Source organism: Mercenaria mercenaria, chromosome 13, assembly GCF_021730395.1.
Source record: "Mercenaria mercenaria strain notata chromosome 13, MADL_Memer_1, whole genome shotgun sequence".
Classification (NCBI taxonomy): Eukaryota; Metazoa; Mollusca; class Bivalvia; order Venerida; family Veneridae; genus Mercenaria; species Mercenaria mercenaria.
The window spans coordinates 12790098-12810560 of record NC_069373.1 but is presented as its reverse complement, the minus strand read 5'-3'; the positions used below and the strand labels follow the sequence as shown (position 1 = coordinate 12810560).

The following is a 20463-nucleotide window of genomic DNA, read 5'->3' as shown; positions in this document are numbered from 1 at the left end:
TATGAAAAGTTTATGATGAAAAATTATAGATAAGAAAATGATAAACTGCAGCTATTATTTATAATCACAAATTAATACGATGTAATGCGAAATAACGTAATACAAAAGCTAGCATGAATATAATATCAATTTGATGTAAATTCTTCTAATGTCGAAAGTTGTGTGCACTAGGCATATCTAGTCCAGTCTATTTATAGGGTAATGTCCCGTCAAATACTAAATTTCATGGGACTCACGGCTTATGCGTGTACTCTGATTATTTGCATTTTCACGGGAATCACATTATAGCCGAGAAATTTGACTACTTTGGCGCGGATTGAAATTTACAATTTAAGGCCCGTTATAGTGGTTTTGGGGATAAAAACATAAGTTACTGAAGTTTATAAAATACCAACTTTCTTCTTACTGAACCGAATTTAATAAAATTTACATGGAAATTCAACTTATGAAATACAGAAAAACATGAGAGGTATTTTATGCGTAAAATCTGACATTTACCTCAACAACTCAAAAATTTACAAAAAGATGATGCAATACCTGTATTTACACTACAGATACATTGAGGCCCGTATGTCAGTTTGTGACATATGTGTGTAAAACCAACACCGAATACTTGCATGTAAACGACGCTGAAGCATTCAATTAATTATTTAATTAAGTAGGATAGCGAGTCACAGACACTCCATCCCCACCCCCAATGGATTAGTACAAGTATCGCACGAAGGTTTAGACATTAAATGACATTATTAACATGACGACTGATCAAAAGAGACAATTTTGTTTGCATTTAAAATTTCATTGACGCCTTTAAAGGACATAAATCGCCTACTGTACTCGCAAGATGGAATACAGTGTCACTCGCAAATACACGTTCAGATCAAATATCAAAATTGGCAAGTCGGCATACAGTTAATGTTTTTACACAGACTAGATAAAAAATCAATTTCATTCAAAAACGCAATAAATACGAAACATTTTATTTACATATATTTATGGAGTATGCATACATATTACAGAATGCATCATGGATAATTGGATTACAAATCAATTTGGCGTAATCTTTATCAGTTTCGTGACTTGGTCGAGTGAATTTTCATGCAATGAGTGTGATTAGTCAACATTTTGTAAACATTACCTGTCAGTTTCGTCTATTATATCACCATATACACATATTTATGTTAGACTTATCGTTAAACTTTAATACACATACAGTGTAAAGCAAAATAATGAATTTGAAGACGATTCTTACCTTTCGCGTGTCTGTTTATTGTTTTGATCACTCGCAAGAGGAAGAGGGGGGCTACAGTCTTTTATAGGGTGTGTGTATGATCTCCATGTTTTCCTATAGCAACCCTTACCGTCACCATACCTGGAGTAACGTATAGTTGTAACACAATTTCATGTAAAGTCAAGTAGCGTGTAATGGGCAACATTTCTACAATAAGAAATTAAAACTGTAATGATGACTTCTTAAAACCATGTAATATCCATTTCGGGTATCTGGATTTTGCTGAAGGTCTAATCTTAATTAAAGAGTCATGTTTATTGTAAGAATTCATAAGAATATTATGTTTTAATTTGATGATTTCTGTGAAACCTTGAAAATAAAAGTGGGTGATGTTGCTTTTCTAGAAAATAAATAACGAACATTCTTTTATTGTATGATTTCTTAAATTAAAACAAGCTGAATAAAGAAAGGTAAACTATCTAATAATAATCAGTTAAATAAAGTGTGCATACAGCAATGTTTGTTTGCTACTCCAGATAATGGTCTTGAAATGTTTCATACATTTAGTCATATTTGGAAGAAATAGTAAAAGCAATGAGTGAAAGACAACAGTGGATCAGTTATACTAAAGGAAATGCAGCATCTGCTCTAGCAAAGAAAATAGAACATTTCATATATGCACATAATTTGAGCCGCGCCGTGGGAAAACCAACATAGTGGCTTTGCGACCAGTATAGATCCACACCAGCCTGCTCATCCGCGCAGTCTGGTCAGGATCCATGCTGTTCGCTAACAGTTTCTCTAATTCCAATAGGTTTTGAAAGCGAACAGCATGGATCCTGACCAGACTGCGCGGATGTGCAGGCTGGTCTGGATCCATGCTGGTCGCTTTCAAAGCCACTATGTTGGTTTTCTCATGACGCGGCTCATTTATTGATGATGGATAATAGTAATAACTAAAACAAAATCATTCAAGGCGTTTCTTTTTTAACAAACACACTTATACAGTTACTGTACAACAACAGCAACAACAAATACTTTTATTAATGTCGTATTACATACATGTAATAACATAACTCATTTTCTTTCCAAACGGAATGTGGGTTTAGATGGTGACAGACATAATTATATGTAATATACAAAGATACAATTTACAAACTTAGAATATCACAAAAACAAATCGTTAAACGTAGTGAAAAAAAAAATACATGGAAATGGTTGCACCGAGGTTTGGATATAATTATACTTGTTGGGAGAATAAGATCACGGAAAAAGCATGAAATAGTTAAAAGTGTTTGCCACTGATCGTTCCTTAACAGTCCCCCAACGTATCCCTATAGTGGTGTTTTGTCTATGTTTTCTAAATGGTGTATATAAAAAATATATAGCCGTGTATATTTATATGGAATTTATTTGTATACAGTGCAGTATCAAAGTATATATATATAGTGGACGCAACTTGACACCGATGGTTGACCTTTGCATTATAATACATAATGAGGCACAACCTATTATTGAAAAGGAGTGTACGTAAAACACGAGCTGCACGAGAAAAAGGAAAAATAAATTTGTGTAAATATAAATTATTGTATTGGAAGGTTTTAACTGATCAAATGCAAGTATATATACTTTGATACTGCACTGTATACAAACTAATTCCATACACGGCTACACTAAGCACCCTTGATTTCTATAATGAAATAATCGATATGAATAATCAGCCTAAGGTCAACCATCGCGGTCAAGTTGCGACTACTATACTTACATTTGATCAGTTAAAACTTTCCAATATACTAATTTATATTTATTAATGGATCGCGATAATTTTATTTTAACGGTACTTGGTAAAATCCAAAAACAGGTAAAGCAGGTGTATTTTCCGATAAGTGGTGTTCATTTTACTACTTTAGACACGATGCGTCATTCCATAACAGATTTGTAGTCAAGTGGATAGTGTGTTGGATCTCTATTCTTTTTCTGTTTGTATGGTGTAGGTTCGAGCCCTTCTTTTTAAAAAAGATTTTACTAATTCTATTTTTGCAGGTCTTTTTATATCATCTTTTGTATTTATTTTTGCTTTCATTCTTGCAAGAGTTTTCTCTATTCATTTTGCAATGTTAATAGATTTAATATCGATTCTAATATGAGATCCCCTGAAAAAATATTAATATGTACTTAGTATAAGTGCACAAGAAAATCATGATACAAATAGTTTTACCTGCATTCTTCTCCAGGTAAAAACATGTTAAAAAAAAGAAAAGAAAAGTAGCCCGTCCCGTATTCGAACCAGCACCGTAAGCTTACAAATCATACGTGTTAACCACTAGACCACGCCGCTATTTACATCGGTTTTGCGATATAAGAAATTTGTCATGTAATGTTTCCACCTGATTCCCTATTTCATTGTTATGGGTTGATCCGGTATTAGTAAATAAAGGCCACAGTTATCGCGTTTTGTTAATACACACATTTATATTTCCTTTTTCTCGTGCAGCTCGTGTTTTACGTACATACCTTTTCAATAATAGGATGTGCCTTATTATGTATTATAACGCAAAGGTCAACCATCGGGGTCAAGTTGCGTCCACTATACTTTTTTATGCATTTCTATGTAAATATTCGTCACCCGTACATCAACAAATATACTTTCAAAGGATTTGATGTAAAAGGACTGCGTTCTTGAACATTTTCATTTCAAGGATATTTGCCCTGGTTTTAATGCGAATTTGTTTTGTTTTTTTCATCTTTGTTTTGTATCAATAATATATGAGGATTTCATTTCAAAGAAACGGATTTTTATCCTCATTTAAATTAAATGCATTCTCGCTCTTGGAGATAGGCAAGAGTGAATATTTTATTTCTAAATATAGCGAGTAAATGGTATTAAGAAGCACAGCTGTTTTAGACTTAAATCTCGATTCTGAAATTTGTATGTATTTAACGGATAAGTAAACTGAATAATTTATTTAGCTGAAGTAAAAACATTTATTTAACTAAACATAAAGTGTATGAGAGGAACTAAATTTCTCATCATTTCTTGTTATAAATGTGATGCCTAAGTGCGAGGTAAACTTGATGACTCGAACGTTTTAAATGCATGTATTTTAGAATCGATTCAAATATACACATAAGTAAAAACTGATTTTCCTCTCTGCAAATATCACACACACTAAAGAGGTTCAACAGATCGTTTGTAGACCTGTTTGAAAATCTCACTGTTCATGTGTAACTAATCAAAGCACTGAAGGACGGGTGTCTTGAAAAGGGTGCAAAAACGAACATTTGCATTAAACAAGTAAATGCTTACCAAAAGTCACACTAGAGCTCAGATTAACAATTAGATAAAGTACAGAAGACCCACGTTTTTATTGTTTCTAGTGGTGTACAAATGACAGATAAAGGTTTCATCACTAGGCCAATTGACACAAAGAATCTAAAGAGAAAGTCTGTTGTATTCTGTAATATTTAAAGGTTTCACTAGGAGGCTTGTATATATATTCTTTATATATAATTGTTTTCCTTTCAACTGAGAGAGATTGTAATCACAAATATTTGATTTTTTTTTTGCTTTCTAGATTTCAGTGAATGCAGATCGTTTCAATGCCCTTGAAATATTTCATTGGAATTATTAAAGGGACAGGTTTTGAATATAAAAGGGAAAATAGTAACTTAGGTAAAAATATTTCAAAATGGCTTATGATCACAGCCCTAGCAATCTTTTGTTTCATTAAGAAACAATACACTGTATTGAACCGATTAACATACATGCCCCACCCGATGGTTTGACCGGAAATTTAGCCAATATGATCACCCCCATTCAGTGCAAGTACAAAACAATGTAAACAACATACAGGTTCTATAACAGCAAACTGACACAAAAATACTGTGATTAATCACAAGACGTCGCACCAGATATGAGACTATGTTTTTTTGTCCAAGTAACACTTACATTTTAAATGCATTAAACTTAACAAGGCACTAAATTACATCTGGAGTTTTCACGGCTTTACACGAGATTGATGGTGGGCCTATCATGTTCACCAGATTAATCACGACAGCCTGCAACAATTTTTCTAGCTTTATTATGTTCTTTTGGTTTACGTTTAGATTTCAACACTATTTCAGCTATTTTCACAGAGAGACAGTTTACCGAAACATCATGCAAGGGAAAGACCAGTGTTAGGCTCCCATCCTCCGTCTATCAGAGTTAAAAATCCGTGATCTTAAAAACGCAACGTGTCGGTTTTCTAGTGACGCGGCTCATTTTGGAAATTTTAGGAAAGAAAATATCTGTTACTCTTTAGACATTCATTGCGAGTACAATACAAAGCATAAAATATATACAGGTTATGTAACAGCAAACTAACACACAAATTTTAGACATTGAGTGCAAGTGCGACCATCAGAAAATAGAAATAACGCCTGACCAACTTTGCTAAAAAAAATAAATATGTACTTCTGTGAAGAAAATCAAGATTCTGTCATTTTTTAAAAGATTTGTGCAAACTTGCGACAGTGCCGCACTGCACATTACGCCCGGTCGTAAGATAATGCAACAAGTTCAAGCTTCCTTCCAATATGGCGGCATTTAGTGAAATGATCGCGTCTTTTTGTCCCGTGACTCAGCGCCTGTATTGGTACTCGTTTTATATTTCAAAATACTTAGCTTTTTTACTTGTCTTAATATAAAATTCGGTGCTACTTAAAAGGCAGAGCTCCTTAAAAAACCACCAGTGCCCCGTAAAATTCAAAGAAATGGTGTTATTGCAATGTCTGCAGATATCTGTATTTACAGATCCGTATTAGGAAGTTTATGCCCTATTATTACAATCAATGATTATCCATAATTTCTAAATGCAAATTACGTTCATTTTGAAAGGAAGAATGAGATCGACCAACTTTCGGTCAAGAAACACTGCTATGCTAGACATCTGGTACTGGAGAAGACAAATAACCATTTTTGTTTCAAATTTAAAACAGAAACGTTTTTAACAAGTAATTGATCAGAGATGTACACGGAGAAAAAACACTGAACACAAAAATTTTCGAAAGCCCATGTTTAATTTACCAAACTGCTAACAGTCTAGGGCTTTTTAAAGGTTTATATTTTTGCTCTCTTTTAGAGTAGGGGTAGTAGTAGGAACCTTTTGAATGTTAATTCTCATTTGTATAGCAACAATTTTTTCCCCAAGTGTAATACACTGGTCAATGATTTCTAAGATTTATGGATGCAATATATGTGAAAGGAGAGAGCAGCAACATGTGCTTTTCAAACAGTCCACGCCTGTTAATTTAAACCCCCATTTTTTATAGTTTGATGTACTCAGACTACTGTACAATAAGTAGATCTACATTGGAATCTGACATCAAAACAAAACTGTTTTTCGCACAAATGATTTTTGTGACAATATTTGCAAAATTCATTTTAAATTCATAAAAAAAAAATAATTTATAAAAAATAAAACTGGCGAAATTAAAAAAGTAAAATGTGCCGGTGAGGCCGAACTCCCGGACTTTTGAATTTGAAGCGTTATAACGATACCTTCAAGCTACAGCGGAACAGTGACGTCATAGTGTATAAACATATGTATATATAACAAATTTCAGTTTCTGTTACTGGTTCCTTTTAACTATTGTATATGACATAATGTGGGATCCAGCTATCAACATAATGAACCCAAATCAGCCAAAAATGACCCAAATCTTATTATTAACAGTAATTAAACAATAATTATAACAATGATTATATGAAAAGGGAGTCAAGCACTATCTGTGTTACGTTATCAATATATCAGATATACAAATTATTCTGACACTGCCAATGCTGTATACATTTTTGTACGAGGCCATAGTTTGGTCATTTGTTGCCTGAAGTTAGATTGGGCCCGTCTTGGGCATCCTTCATACCCAAAGGGCATTCAGTTGTTGAATTCCTGCTAAATATTTGAGGGAAACTGATTTGCTTCCTTTCTGGAAAATATTTATTTGCTTCAGTTCTGGAAAATATAAACACAATTTTATTTTCATGACACAGTCTATATTGTTTTTTTGTTTTGTAAGATGACACCACTAATTTGCTTTGTGTTTTATACAAAATGAGCAGATATCTGAAAGCTGTCATACAGAGCCAAGTCCATTAAAACAGACTAAATACCAAGAAAAGTCCTAAGAGATATTTTTGTCTGACATGTGAACAATATGGATTATTTTTCACAAACAGCAGCAGAAATACGGATATGGATACATACGCAATAACGTGTCAACTGCAAAATCTCTCATTGAAAATTCTACCAAAATATATGGAAAGATCCATATGAAACATAAAATGCCAATTTATCTGGGAAATTGATGATAACTTTCTGCCCGCAATAATCTACATGTAAGTGCGGCTTGATTAATTATTTACTACCATTTTACTTTATATTGTGGCTTCTTCGGTAGATATATTCTATATAGATGTATATTCAACTGTTTATTTAGAATGATTATATGTACCTTGAAAATGTCTAAAACCGAAAGTAAAACAAAACAGGAAATTGCCGTAGTCCAAGTATAATGAGCAGCTCAAAAAAGTAAACTTCACTGCCAAGGGTTGTCATACACTTTTCTCACTACTATTGCTTAAGTAATGTAATCTATCAGTATTTTATGCTTCCATTCAGTGGCATTTTGTTAGAAAAGTTCCCCGACATTGACTGTTGAAAATGTTGAGCGAGACAATGACTAATGTAACCAACTTTTTTTCACCGGTCTGGTTTTTCGTTAAAATGGTGACACATGGCCGATGTTAAGTGCTGATAAATCGCTAGCGATTCTTCACCAATTGTTCATTATTCTCTGGCTTTTTTGATTAGAAATACCAACGAAACTGTTACATCATGGCCGCAAATAACACAGGCTGTTCTTTCCACTAATGAAATGAAATACTTAATTTGTACAAGTGATTTGTGTACACCCATCCAACAATCAATTGTCACCATGCATAAAAAAATCATTGCATATTGACTTTTGTAAACTTTTTTCTATAAAAATATCCGTTAGTGGACAGACTATTTTTGGTTAAATTTGTAAAATCTTTAAGAATTTTTTCTATGTATCTCTTTTTTGAGAATTGTAATCTTAGCATAATAAATGGCTCAAAAATAACACCAATCTAATTTCTTATGTTTCAATGAACCTTTTAGAATAGCAACAAACTGTCCAGACGTAAATGCGTCAGTAATGGCAAATTTGATTACAATGTTTAGACTTTTCTAAAATTGGTTAGAAAAAAATTTTAAAAATTTCATTAATTCTTTCTATAATTGAATAACTAAATAATCTGAAAGGTATATTATCTTATCAGTACTAAGTCAATTATCTTACATTATATGAACAACACTGTCTTTGTTCTAAAATGTGATGTGAAAACACAAGCACAAAAATAGCAAGATACCTGTCTCAATACAACATAAACCAGTATCAACATTTGATTACTGATAAAACTTATCAAAAATGTTATTTCTTTCAGGATTCCTCATATTTAAGATTGTCTGTAACATGTTTCAACAAATGTTGACTTCAGTTCAGTTTTCCATAGAAAGTGTCGGCTGCGCAGAAAGATGCGCATAAAAAACTATAGGAATTCCCTTTAAGTCTAACCTCGTAATCATATGCAGATAATATATGGCTTCACAAGGTGGGTCATTTTGTCACGAAAAGTTCTCTGACATTGAACTCGTTTAAATCGTAGAAGCGACTGACAATGACATGCGAAGTCGTGCTTATTTTTTACCCAGACTTTTTTTTCAATGCGTTAACGCGGAATTTTCAGTTTAAATATCGGGGCATCAGTGGCCGAGTGGTTAAGGTCGCTGACATCAAAGCACTTGCCCCTCACCAATGTGGGTTCGAGTCTCACTCTGGGCGTTAATTCTTGATGTGAGGAAGCCATCCAGCAGGCTAACGGAAGATCGCTGGTTCTACCTATGTGCCTGCTGGTGATGAAATAATGCACGAAGGGGCACCTGGGGTCTTCCACCGTCAAAGCGGGAAAATCGCAAAATGACCAATAATTGTGTCGGTGTGACGTTACACCCAACAAAAAAAAAACAAATCAATTTAAGTATCACCTGCCTTCATAAAAAAAATCCATGCTTAGATTCGTTATGCTAACACATTTTAACGAGTTCTAATAAAGACGATATTGTCGTTGGATGGGATTAACATGCACCGTTTGATTTAGTTGGCGTCTTAGAATTCTGTACACTCGGTTTAAGACAATTTTGTATCTACTCGGGTATCTCTCCTGTGTTTGACCAAGTCATAATCATTACATTAATAACCATGAGCTCAAATGAATAAACACAATTGTATTTCTTCCACAAAATGCTTTCAATCGCAAACACTTTTAGATATTTTAGCTTTTAGAACAGAAGTGTACACAAAACGTCACAATAGAACCGGTCAGTTTATTTGCTAAAGGTTTCGGCCATTAGAAACGACAGTGTTTAGAGACTTGTCAATTATAGAATTGGCATAATACCGAATAGAAAATTTATAAAAATGTTACATTAAAATCGGTCAGTTTATTTGCTAAACGTTCAGGCCAAGTACATACGTTTTGGTTAACAGTTAACAACGTGTATTTGCACAGAACTGTATCGTATCTAGGGTATTAGCAGGACTAACAGTAACATTTTTTGAAAATATTTATTAAAAATAATTATAACTTGTTCATACAAAAATGGCAGAATTGATGGAAACTAAAATACTTTTAAAGGACATTCATTTTGAAAAAAGTGAGTGAATATTTTTATTATTTTAGATGTATATATTTTCTATATATTTTTTATGATGATATACGTACTGCAATGCGTTTTATACAACATTACGAAGAAAGGTATAGTCCTGTGCTCTAGTATTATCGCAGTATATACAAATTATACCACGATGAAATTTTTGGTAGTTACACTTGCTTAGTTTTTGCTAAACACATTTTACGAAATTTGAACGATATTTTCTTTTCCCAAGGATTTGCCTGTAAGTCTAAATCATTCAGTCATTATGCTGCTATGCAATTGGAGATCTTACTTAGGAGTAAGAGGACGTTTTTCCTTGGTTGGAAGCCATGGATACAGCTTTGTTTTAGTTTGGAGTCGATAACATTTCATGCTGTAATTGAAGAAGAACTGTAGGTCTTTAATCTTGAAACTTATGAGATGAAAATTCAAATTTGCTTGAAATTCAGATTTGGTTTATGATTCTTGCTTTAAGGCTTGTCTTTGGTCGTATGATCCGAATAAAATCATATAGATAAAAGTAACCGAAATTCAAGTTATATCGCTTATTTATTTTAAAAAAAAACTTACTATTTGTGTATTCCCCAGCAATGAAATAAACATGAGTTAAAAGTTCTAGTGAAACTTTGGTGGGTAACTTCAAATGAAGCGATAATCGAACTTCAGTATGTATATATTATGTGCGCAATAAAAATGTATTCTCGAAAGGATAAATATGTTTGTATTAAATTGAGCATGTTATATAAGTTTTGGTCTATGCAATTCTTCTTTCAAAATAGCATGCCTGTATTCGCTTGAACTACTCATCTTAATATGTTGTCATTTATTTCTATAGAAAAAATGATATTCAGTAATACTTTCATATGTTATAAACAATGCTGTTGTATGTAATGTGTAAGTTCCATTCTGGTAGTTTGTATGTACATGACTTCCTTCTATATGTGAATTGTACAGCTGAAGGACAGATTATATTTCGTGATTGGTCTGTCTTTAATAATTTAGCTAATTTAATGTCGTCTTTCAAAACATGTAAATTTAAGCATTTTATCTCCCCGGAACGTCTTTAGTCGTCTTAGTCTGAAACATCGGCTTTGGGAAAACAAAGAAGAATTTGTGAAATATTATGTTCCTCCGTACTGTAACAGTCGCCTTCTAGAACATACAATGTCACTCATTACACTTATATTAACGTAGACGACTTTCTTTTTAAGACATTGAAATAAGCATGTCGTTGTTTATTCGTTTTTGAAAGATATTACAAATTAGCATTTTTCCATAATTTCTACTTTAAACAAATATAATATATTGATAATTAATCGCAGATTTTGTACAGTGGTGCCTGAATAGTTTCGACTTTCAGCAATAATAAAGAAACAGATGTTATAAACGAATCAAACATACGTTAAATAGGTTTTAAATGCCACCTTTTCAGTTACATACCTCATATATTAGTATTCTTGGCTTATGTATAAATCATGCGTATTGGCATTATCTACAGCATTACAAAGTTATAATGAAACATTCCTTATGTAACATATGTTAGCAAGATTATGTAGAACGTTAAGTATCACTAAAACAAGAATAGTGTACTGCGGCGACTTCAAGACAGGCTTTTGTAAATTCAATATTTTCGTGCTTTGATATTTGATACAAAGTCACATTTTATTCTTTACTGAATTTATCGGTTGATATGTATTGTTGTGTTTAAAGTTGCTGGTATAATTTCCGATGTAAATAAACACTGCAAGTTTCGTTCTTATTTGGCATAATACATAGACAGAAACAATATGGGTAGTGAAACATATGTTATTTTTAGTAAAGATAATAGGTAAGGGTAGATTTCTCGGAAGCACAGAGCGCTGAAAACACAGCCTTAGACCCAAGCATTAGCAAAGTAGCCCAACAACAAAAAGAAGCTGTAACGGAAAAATATTGCAGACGGATTGCTTCAAAATCTTACAAGTACATGTATGCCACAGTTTATGCCAAATATAGATAGAGGGGGACGAAGTGGTAAGGGGTAGAAAGAGGGGTGGGGAAGGAGGTTGAAGGGGAAGGTAGAACAAGGATAAATATACAAAGGGAATGCTACGTTCCTTAATCACAGTTACACTACAACGTAAACCACAGTAGGGCAGACATTCATATACCAAAGATAAACACAACCAAACCAAACCCAACTAACTAACACAGACTAACAAACAAGCAAAATACTACAACACTGCAGGGCACCGCTTTAGGTACACAAGCACACAAACGCACACCTACAAGCAGGAAAAAAACAGTCGTTTACCACCCCAGGACTCCAGCAGCCAAAATAAAGGGGGCACGAAAACTAACTTATAGTAAAGGGGGGTGGTGACAAAGAAAAACGGGGAAGCGCAAAAGCAAGAGGAAAGGACACATGTTTTATCAAATAGATATGCTACTGTGACAATAATATTATTTAAGTAACGCTAATACTGCGGGGTGTTCTCTAATATTTCGAGGAGACTCGTTGCGCATATTATGGTTGTGATATTATTATTGTTAATTTTAAGTTCTTACTAAAAATGTCAATATTCGTCATTTAAAGAATGTTAGTAAGCACAAAAAATTAATTAATTCGAAACAGAGTAATTTACCTCAGTATGAAATGTGTTTGAAACATTAATCTAGAAATTATTTTTATATCATTTTCGAATATCTCGGTCACGTATGTTTTAGAAATATTACAGCAAGCAGCAACACTATAACATCATTTACAGCATCTGACAGAAAGATATTTTGACATTTGGTTATGAAAGTTTGCAAGAACTCTTTCCTTGGAAAGTCTTTGCTTGCAAAGCCTGTGCCTTTTGTCAGAAACACGCCGGTAGTACATTGATGTTTACGTGATATATTTTTAGAAGATTTTCTGAAGTTTTCGCGATATGATTTATTCTGTTGTATAATTATGAAGTTATTTGACTGATATAACATCCTAGCATTGATCGAAACATACGTTACTTTGAATAATAATTGCAACTATACGAATTACAACAGTAATAATAATATTACTAATAATATCAAACAGCATACAGGTAAGATAAATGACATAAATCTTAAATCCCAGACATACTCAAGTTATAGCTGGGAAATCCCTACTGCTTGTTCACCAATCTGAAGCAAATACAATAGCCAAAATTATAAATGTATATACTGTATGTTGGAATTTTTTGCTGAAGGACACTGGATTTGCATTATGACACATTCATTTACCTGAAGATTTATTTCGATAAATAGCTTCAAACGAGACAGATTAATCGTTCAAGTATCATTTAAGAGTATAACAAGTACTTCAAAAATAATATAGAACATAAACATGTTGCTTCGAGATGTCTGAATCTGTATATTGTCATTTTCTTTTGTGCAGTCAGATAGAGCGTTTGTCCTTGTCATAAAGATTCAACTGAATTTTGACTCTCAGAATTGCAATTTCCACTTACATATAAAATTTATGTTTAAACATGTACATATATGTTATGCAATGACGTTTTCCCATTCACTATTAAATGAAAGTCACAGTAACATAACATTACATTACATTTTAACTTCTCCATTGCTAGTGTTATTTTGCTGTGATTAAGTGTATGTGTCACGTCTAATAGGCAGCTATCTTCATTTAAAATAAATATGTGTAACATTCAGAAGCATTAATTTGAATGAAAATCGAGAGTAACAGTTTAAATGATATTTATTGAACGTCGTTACCGGAATGCCTTTTATCAAAAATAAAAAAGCGGAAACATATCGTTATAAGACCAGATAACTTCTATTGCAGCAATGAATATTTTGACCGCTATATCTTTGTCAGTTGTATGTTTGTAAAATTATTTCAGGTGGCCATTTTGAAAACGACGGGTTTTTTTTTGTATTAGGTTTATCTTAAATCCCTTGAAATGTAACTTATTTAAATAAATGGCATTTTGTTTGTTTTTGCAATAACGAATATTCGACAGTTGTAGTTTATCAATATTTGTATATGTGACGTATTTCAGATGGTCATTGTTTATTTCTCTGTATTTATCAGGTAAATATCAGGTAATTTCTGTTATTGATTGTAAATTTCTCTGTAATATATTTAAGTCAATATCGGGTGATTTCTGTTATTGATATGACCCTTTGAAGTATTGTACCTCTTCCATATTTACACGTTTGATTGATTTTGAAAAATGGTGACCGTCTTAATTTGAATACCGGTAGTTTGTGTAATCAAATAGTGTAATCTATTGATAATTAATTTACCAAGGTGGTTTAATTATTGAGTGGACTCCATGATCCAAATGACCAGAAGTATAACAAAATTTAATCCAGGTACGAGAAGACTTTTTTACGGCCGACACATTGCACTCAAAGATTACTGTTGTGATAGTTAACAGAATCTGTAAGAAGATCCTTATACTTTTGGATTTGCTTTTCTTTTGATGTTCCCATTGGCTGGTGTTGTATTCTTGAAAGTTTTATTCTGTTAAAGAATAGATACTTCAATATGCAAATTGCTCAGCAAAGAAACTCGAAGCATTGTTTAAGCCAACTTACGTTAGGATGAAAAATGACTTTTTTCGGTTAATATTACTTTTTTGACCTGTTTCAAATATGTTAATACATTTTTGTCCTTGCTTTTTATGATAAAACGTTCTTAAGATTTCCCGAAACAGTATATATATTAACATGACGGGCGGGATACATCCATCCAAACGTTGTACATTTTATTTGACATATAATAAATTAATGAAAGCTAAATATTAATAAATTCGTGCAATACGAAATGTCACATGAATTTCGTTTTCAGTATCCAAATCCAGGTTGCGCCCACATAAGACTAAAATTCATTCATCAGACCCGGCGTTCTTTAATTAGGCCTCTATTGACATGTTGCTCAAACTGACATCCTGCATAAAAAGTGTTCTGAAGGATAGTATAACATAGTAATACAGCTCAATCTTGGCTTAATTTCTGGGTTACGATTTTTAAATTATCTGGCCTTGGCCCACCGACCATTTACCATTATGTCACTCCTAAACATTTGCGTAGCTTTAATTATAATGAATTGCCGCTCAAACATTTGCATTACAGAAACAAGAATTTTGAAGTAGGAAAGTTCCTTTTTCTCATAGTACTATTTCTCTCTTCGACATCATTCGTTCTTTAATTTTGATCACTTACATGTTTCAGTACTACCATGTTCCGTAATTGCCATTGTTACTTAGCTACTTCGACTACGATTCACAGACGCAATAATACGACGCGAAAACGCGATATCAATATCGCATTTTTAAATCGTACTTTTGCATCGTGTTAACGCAATATTGTCTATCGACCTTCGGTACTACGATGCGAGAGTGCGATATTAACATCGCAATATCGTACTTTGATAATATCGCACTCAGGTCGAAGAATGATGTTTATACGATGCGAAAGCACGATGAGAACAAATAATCAAAGGTCAAACTTTTATTTGGCCATTAATACCTAGTATTTCAGTTTTCTTGAGTCAAGGGTTAACTTAATGTTTATATACTTTCAGAACAGATAAGACAACGGCTAGATTCTACAGTGAAACACGCCTGCGTGATACTGACACTGGCCGCCTTTATCCTCGCCGTTACGCACATGAACATTCATCGATTGGCACCAGAATCAGAAATTTATGGTCCAGGGATAAAGTCTGTGTTTTCCATCATAGCGTTAGCACCCTACCTTTCCATTCCGCTGGCAATTTTGAATTGCATGGGATTACTTTTTTACAATCCGTTCCTTAAAAAGAAAGTGCATCCACAAAAATCGTTTGCTCCGTCCATTTGTTTTCGAATCGTTACCAGAGGTGATACGCCAGAATTTGTTATACAAAACGCTACATATAACAGAGATCTATGTCTTGCATTTGGACTTAAACATTTCATTGTTGAAATAGTCTCAGACAAGCCTTTAAATTGTCAAGAGAAAAACAGGATACGAGAAATAGTTGTTCCAAAGAGCTATCGGACAAAGAATGGAAGCTTGTATAAAGCTAGGGCACTAAATTATTGTTTAGAAAGTCACGTGAATTTATTGGCAAGAACTGATTGGATTGTACATTTAGACGAAGAAACACTACTGACCGAGGCATCGTTGTCAGGAATTTTACATTTCGTAACAGAAGGAAAGGGTGATATCGGACAAGGACCAATAAGCTATGCAAATGGAAAAAAGATAGAAAACTGGATAACAACATTAGCCGACAGCCTAAGATTGTCAATAGACTATGCCTTATTTAGGTTTCAGCTTGCATTCTTGCACAGGCCTGTATTTGGTTTCAAAGGATCATACATTGTTATCCGCAATAAAGTAGAAATGGAAGTTGGTCTTGACAATGGACCAGATGGAAGTATTGCCGAAGATTGCTTCTTTGCATTAAAAGCTTGGTCAAAAGGATATAAATTTGAGTTCATCACGGGGGAAATGAATGAAATAAGTCCTTTTACGTTAAAGGACTATATACGTCAACGCCGGCGTTGGTTTGTAGGCCAAACATACACCGTGCTAAGCAAAGATATCCCCCTCGTTTATAAGTTAGGCATATATTTCTCACTGTTGGGATGCATACTGTTGCCTATAAGCTTATCAAACATTGTCATAGATATGTTTTATCCTCTCAGAAGATCTTTTCTACTCTGCTGTTTAAATGGTCTTGTAGGTGGAACGTTCAGTTTCCTCTATTGTTTCGGTACGTTTATTTCTTGTGCTGGACGGAACTGGTCTCGGTTTAAGCTTATTATTGTCAGCATATCCTGTTGTATTTTTATCGTACCAGTTGCCGCCACCATGGAAACCATAGCCGTGTACTGGGGATTATTTACTCTGAAGTCTAACGAGTTCTTTGTTGTACAGAAGGAATCTCCCACAGCAAGCAAACGTGAAAGCCATATAAAAGTCGTGTGAGGTCTTATTTTCTTCCTTGACTGTTTGCATTGTTCTCGTTAAGGAAATAATATATAAAAGAACCAAGAATATATTTAAACGTAACAAAGAGGTTATACACCTGTGGAAAAAAATACGTTTCTTATTACCGATTTGTTGTGTTAACATAAACCAAAACGCTGTTCTGCTACATATTTCGATTCTATTATGTCAAACATGTAAAAATGTGTATAAAACTATATAAGTATTATTTCTTGGCGTAGATAAAATATGCTAGAACTCGGTTTAGGCCCCTGGATGGTATCAAATGATATATTAATTATTAATTGCCAAAACAAAAGCATTTGGGGGCTGCGTTGAAAAATACACACTAAGCTCCTAGTTATCAGTTATACGCATCAGTCTGGGATACTGAAATAACTACATTTACTAGTGCTGTGCAGAATAGTGGCAATAAGTCTCCTCATTGTTGGCAGATATACTCCAAATGCTGCTACACAACCCCGGAGCGAAACAATTCCGTTTCAGCTTCGTTTTATTGTAGACCTACTTCGCTATGCATGGAACTATGGCTGTGTTTGGGTCTCTGTGCTTCCGGGAAATCTACCCTTACCTTTCAATTTTCATTGTAATTCTGCTAATTTAAATGAAAATGTATTACTGAATTGTCTTTTGTACAACTCCTTTCTTAAAGAATTGTTGGAAGAAGCTTCAAATCTGAACATGAATTTTGATCATTGTAATGATAACAAAAAATTTGCTTCTTCACTTTCAAATCCTGATATAGTACTTTTAATTGCTAAAACCTGTTTTATCATTTTAGATAGGAGGAATTCGTTGTATATAGTTACATGGTATAAAAATATAAATGATAATGTTCTTCAGTTTTAATTGTTACCATGTACAACAATTAAAGTTTTGTCTTATTAGATAGTGAAGTTTTGTAAAGGTTTAAATGGTACTTTCTTCGAAGAAAAAGTTGTTTGGGTTGACCTGTTGGACAGTTTAACAATTCAGTCTACCCTCATGTGTCGTATACTTACTGAACATCCCTTTTAGTCGGGTGTTATTTATCACGGTGTGAAGATTGTATGGAACCGCTGCGTGATCAGTGCATGTTTCCTTTGATAAGTGACCTAATTACGGCGCCTGATTGGGCAGTAAAAGCGTGATTGTGTCAGTTACCATTTCGGATCTGAAGTGAACGGAGAAAGTGCAGAATTGAAATAAGATTTAGCTTAGCAAAAGATTCCTTCTAGCGCATATAAAATATAGTACCTGTACACTTAACACAAACCAATTTCATACATGCATTTACGAGTCGAAAAAACAAACCAAGAAGAGTAAAAAAAAGTCGCAAAAGAAAGCACTTGCAAATCTGAAACGTTAGAAGCTAAAAACAACATGTTACCAGGGACAATTTCATTACGTGAAATGTTTTTGGCGGGAGTCTATTTTAGAGGATGCATATTCATTTCATTAATCTCGATTTTTTACTATGATATATTCAATTGAGGAGTTACATGATTTAAACTTTATTACTGTGTCTTGTTGTTCTGTAATTTTAGGTAGTTGTATTGCACTAAAAGATTGAAATAAAGATTGATTATGCGTAAACACATACTGGGCTAGAGGCTATTTGTAATGAGTATGCATGAGTCCAAGTTGGCGGCGCCCTACGGGAATTCGGATTCTTTTGACGATACCTCTGTATTCATTACATGCTCAGTCAAGTGTGACATGTTCACCATAAGTGTTCCTTCCCTTGAAAAGGAACAATAATTTAATGCTGTTTAAACTGGTGCACCAGCCGCATGTGGTTCTGGGACGATCTGTGTATGAAAATAATTGGAACCACTGCCTTACCCTTGCATGATCGTAAGAGGCGACTAATAGGGTCTTAACACTTGGTTTTGCAGTAACTCTGTGATTCCAGCAGGTATGCAAAGTTTGATTCCATACCTCATGTTTTTATTTCGATGTAAATGAGATGTGGAACCAAAATTTGTAGTCCTGTTTCGCGCCATATAACGTATACTGTGTTGGTGCGCCGTAAAACCCAAATAAATAAATGAATAAATAAATAAATAAATCCACCTCCCCACCACCACCTTGGTGTATTGTTCCAATTCGCCTACTTCAAGGCTTGTTCAGTAGTTAGTAAAGCGATTTTTATTTTGTCTGATATTAATGATTGTCATTTTAAGAAATTTAAAAGGACAGTTTTCACAGGCGGTTTTTATTGACCCACCTTTGCTTTCAATTAATTTGTATTAGATAGACATCATTTAACTGTGAAAATTTGAATAACAGCTTCTTTTGTTGTTTGATATTAATGCACATCATTGAAATTAAAAATGACAATTTTCACTCACATTGTGTTACTCTGTTTTACTGCATCCAAAAAGCAAATGAACCTACTCCTTGTAGCGCCATTGTTAGTAATTGTCTATTGTTTTTGTTGAGAATATGTTAAACATCTTAGTAATGCCCTATCCAACTGGCCCAGTTCAAAGTAGTATAACACCAGTTTTAATTGTGACTACATACAAACTAACTTAGAATGTAAGCTGTACAGGTTTGTTTGTCCTTAAGGCGTATATAGTTTTATGCATAAGTACAATGTGATATCTTGTAAATCTCTCATGTTTCTTGTCAGAAAGGTTTGCATGATATTATTGCTATTGTTGTGTATGTGATAAATTAACATGCAAAGTTAGACAATAATCAACATTATTATATTATCCTGACTTATTCTATCTTATCTTAAATTATCTTATGTTGACAGGACGTCAGTGCTTCCGTGCTTTAATGAAAATAAACATGCACGGAAGAAAATCGTTTCGATATTTTTCTGTTTGGATATAATGGCTTACATGCGGTTTCGTTACCATTAATGAAAAGACTAAAAATATATACCATTAAATATGAATATTTAAATGATGACTATTTAAAGAATATTATCTGTGATTCTGACTGTGTTTGCTGTGCTCAGTACTTTCAGCGAGACTACTCTTACTGTTTTTATTTCATCGTGAAAATTAGCGTCATGTAAATGTATCAGTAAATGGGTTGTTTTACGCTATGGAACGAAAAATACATTGCAGCATGAATATCATCCGCTTGATGTTATGTCAAGAAAATTGCTCACTGTGTAATAGGGTTGCAGGCTGACTCTCTATATGTCCTTGACTGTATTTTCGTATTGATTTAACTTTCTTTAAAAATGCCGTTGCATACAATAGTAAAATTGCAAAGTAGAAAGACGTTAGTGTACGATGGCTTTCTTATTTCTTCATAAACGAAGTCGCTTAGACCAATGTTTTCTTTAACTAAAGAAAGCAGTTCCACACCCCCCCCCCCCCCCCCTCTCCCCACACACACACACTCTCTCAACCTCAAAGAAAAAAAAAACAAAAAAATGTGTATATAGTCATATAAGACACATGTGAAAGCCTTGATTTATGATTGTTTTGTATGTTTGGTAAACCGCAAAACATATGATTAAACAAAGATCCGGTGTTGAAAATTGCA

At 33.6% G+C, this 20463-nt stretch overlaps 1 protein-coding gene across 1 annotated transcript in view; it reads left to right on the top strand.

The window, feature by feature from the left end:
• Window positions 1–16950, top strand: part of LOC123530513 (beta-1,4-mannosyltransferase egh-like) — a 40886-nt gene extending 23936 nt beyond the window's left edge. The window contains exons 2-4 of the mRNA XM_045311287.2: window positions 14028–14059; window positions 15557–16396; window positions 16823–16950. Coding sequence (XP_045167222.2) covers window positions 14028–14059; window positions 15557–16396; window positions 16823–16950 — 1000 coding nt within the window. The remainder of the gene's footprint in view (window positions 1–14027; window positions 14060–15556; window positions 16397–16822) is intronic.
• Window positions 16951–20463: the final 3513 nt, after the last annotated feature.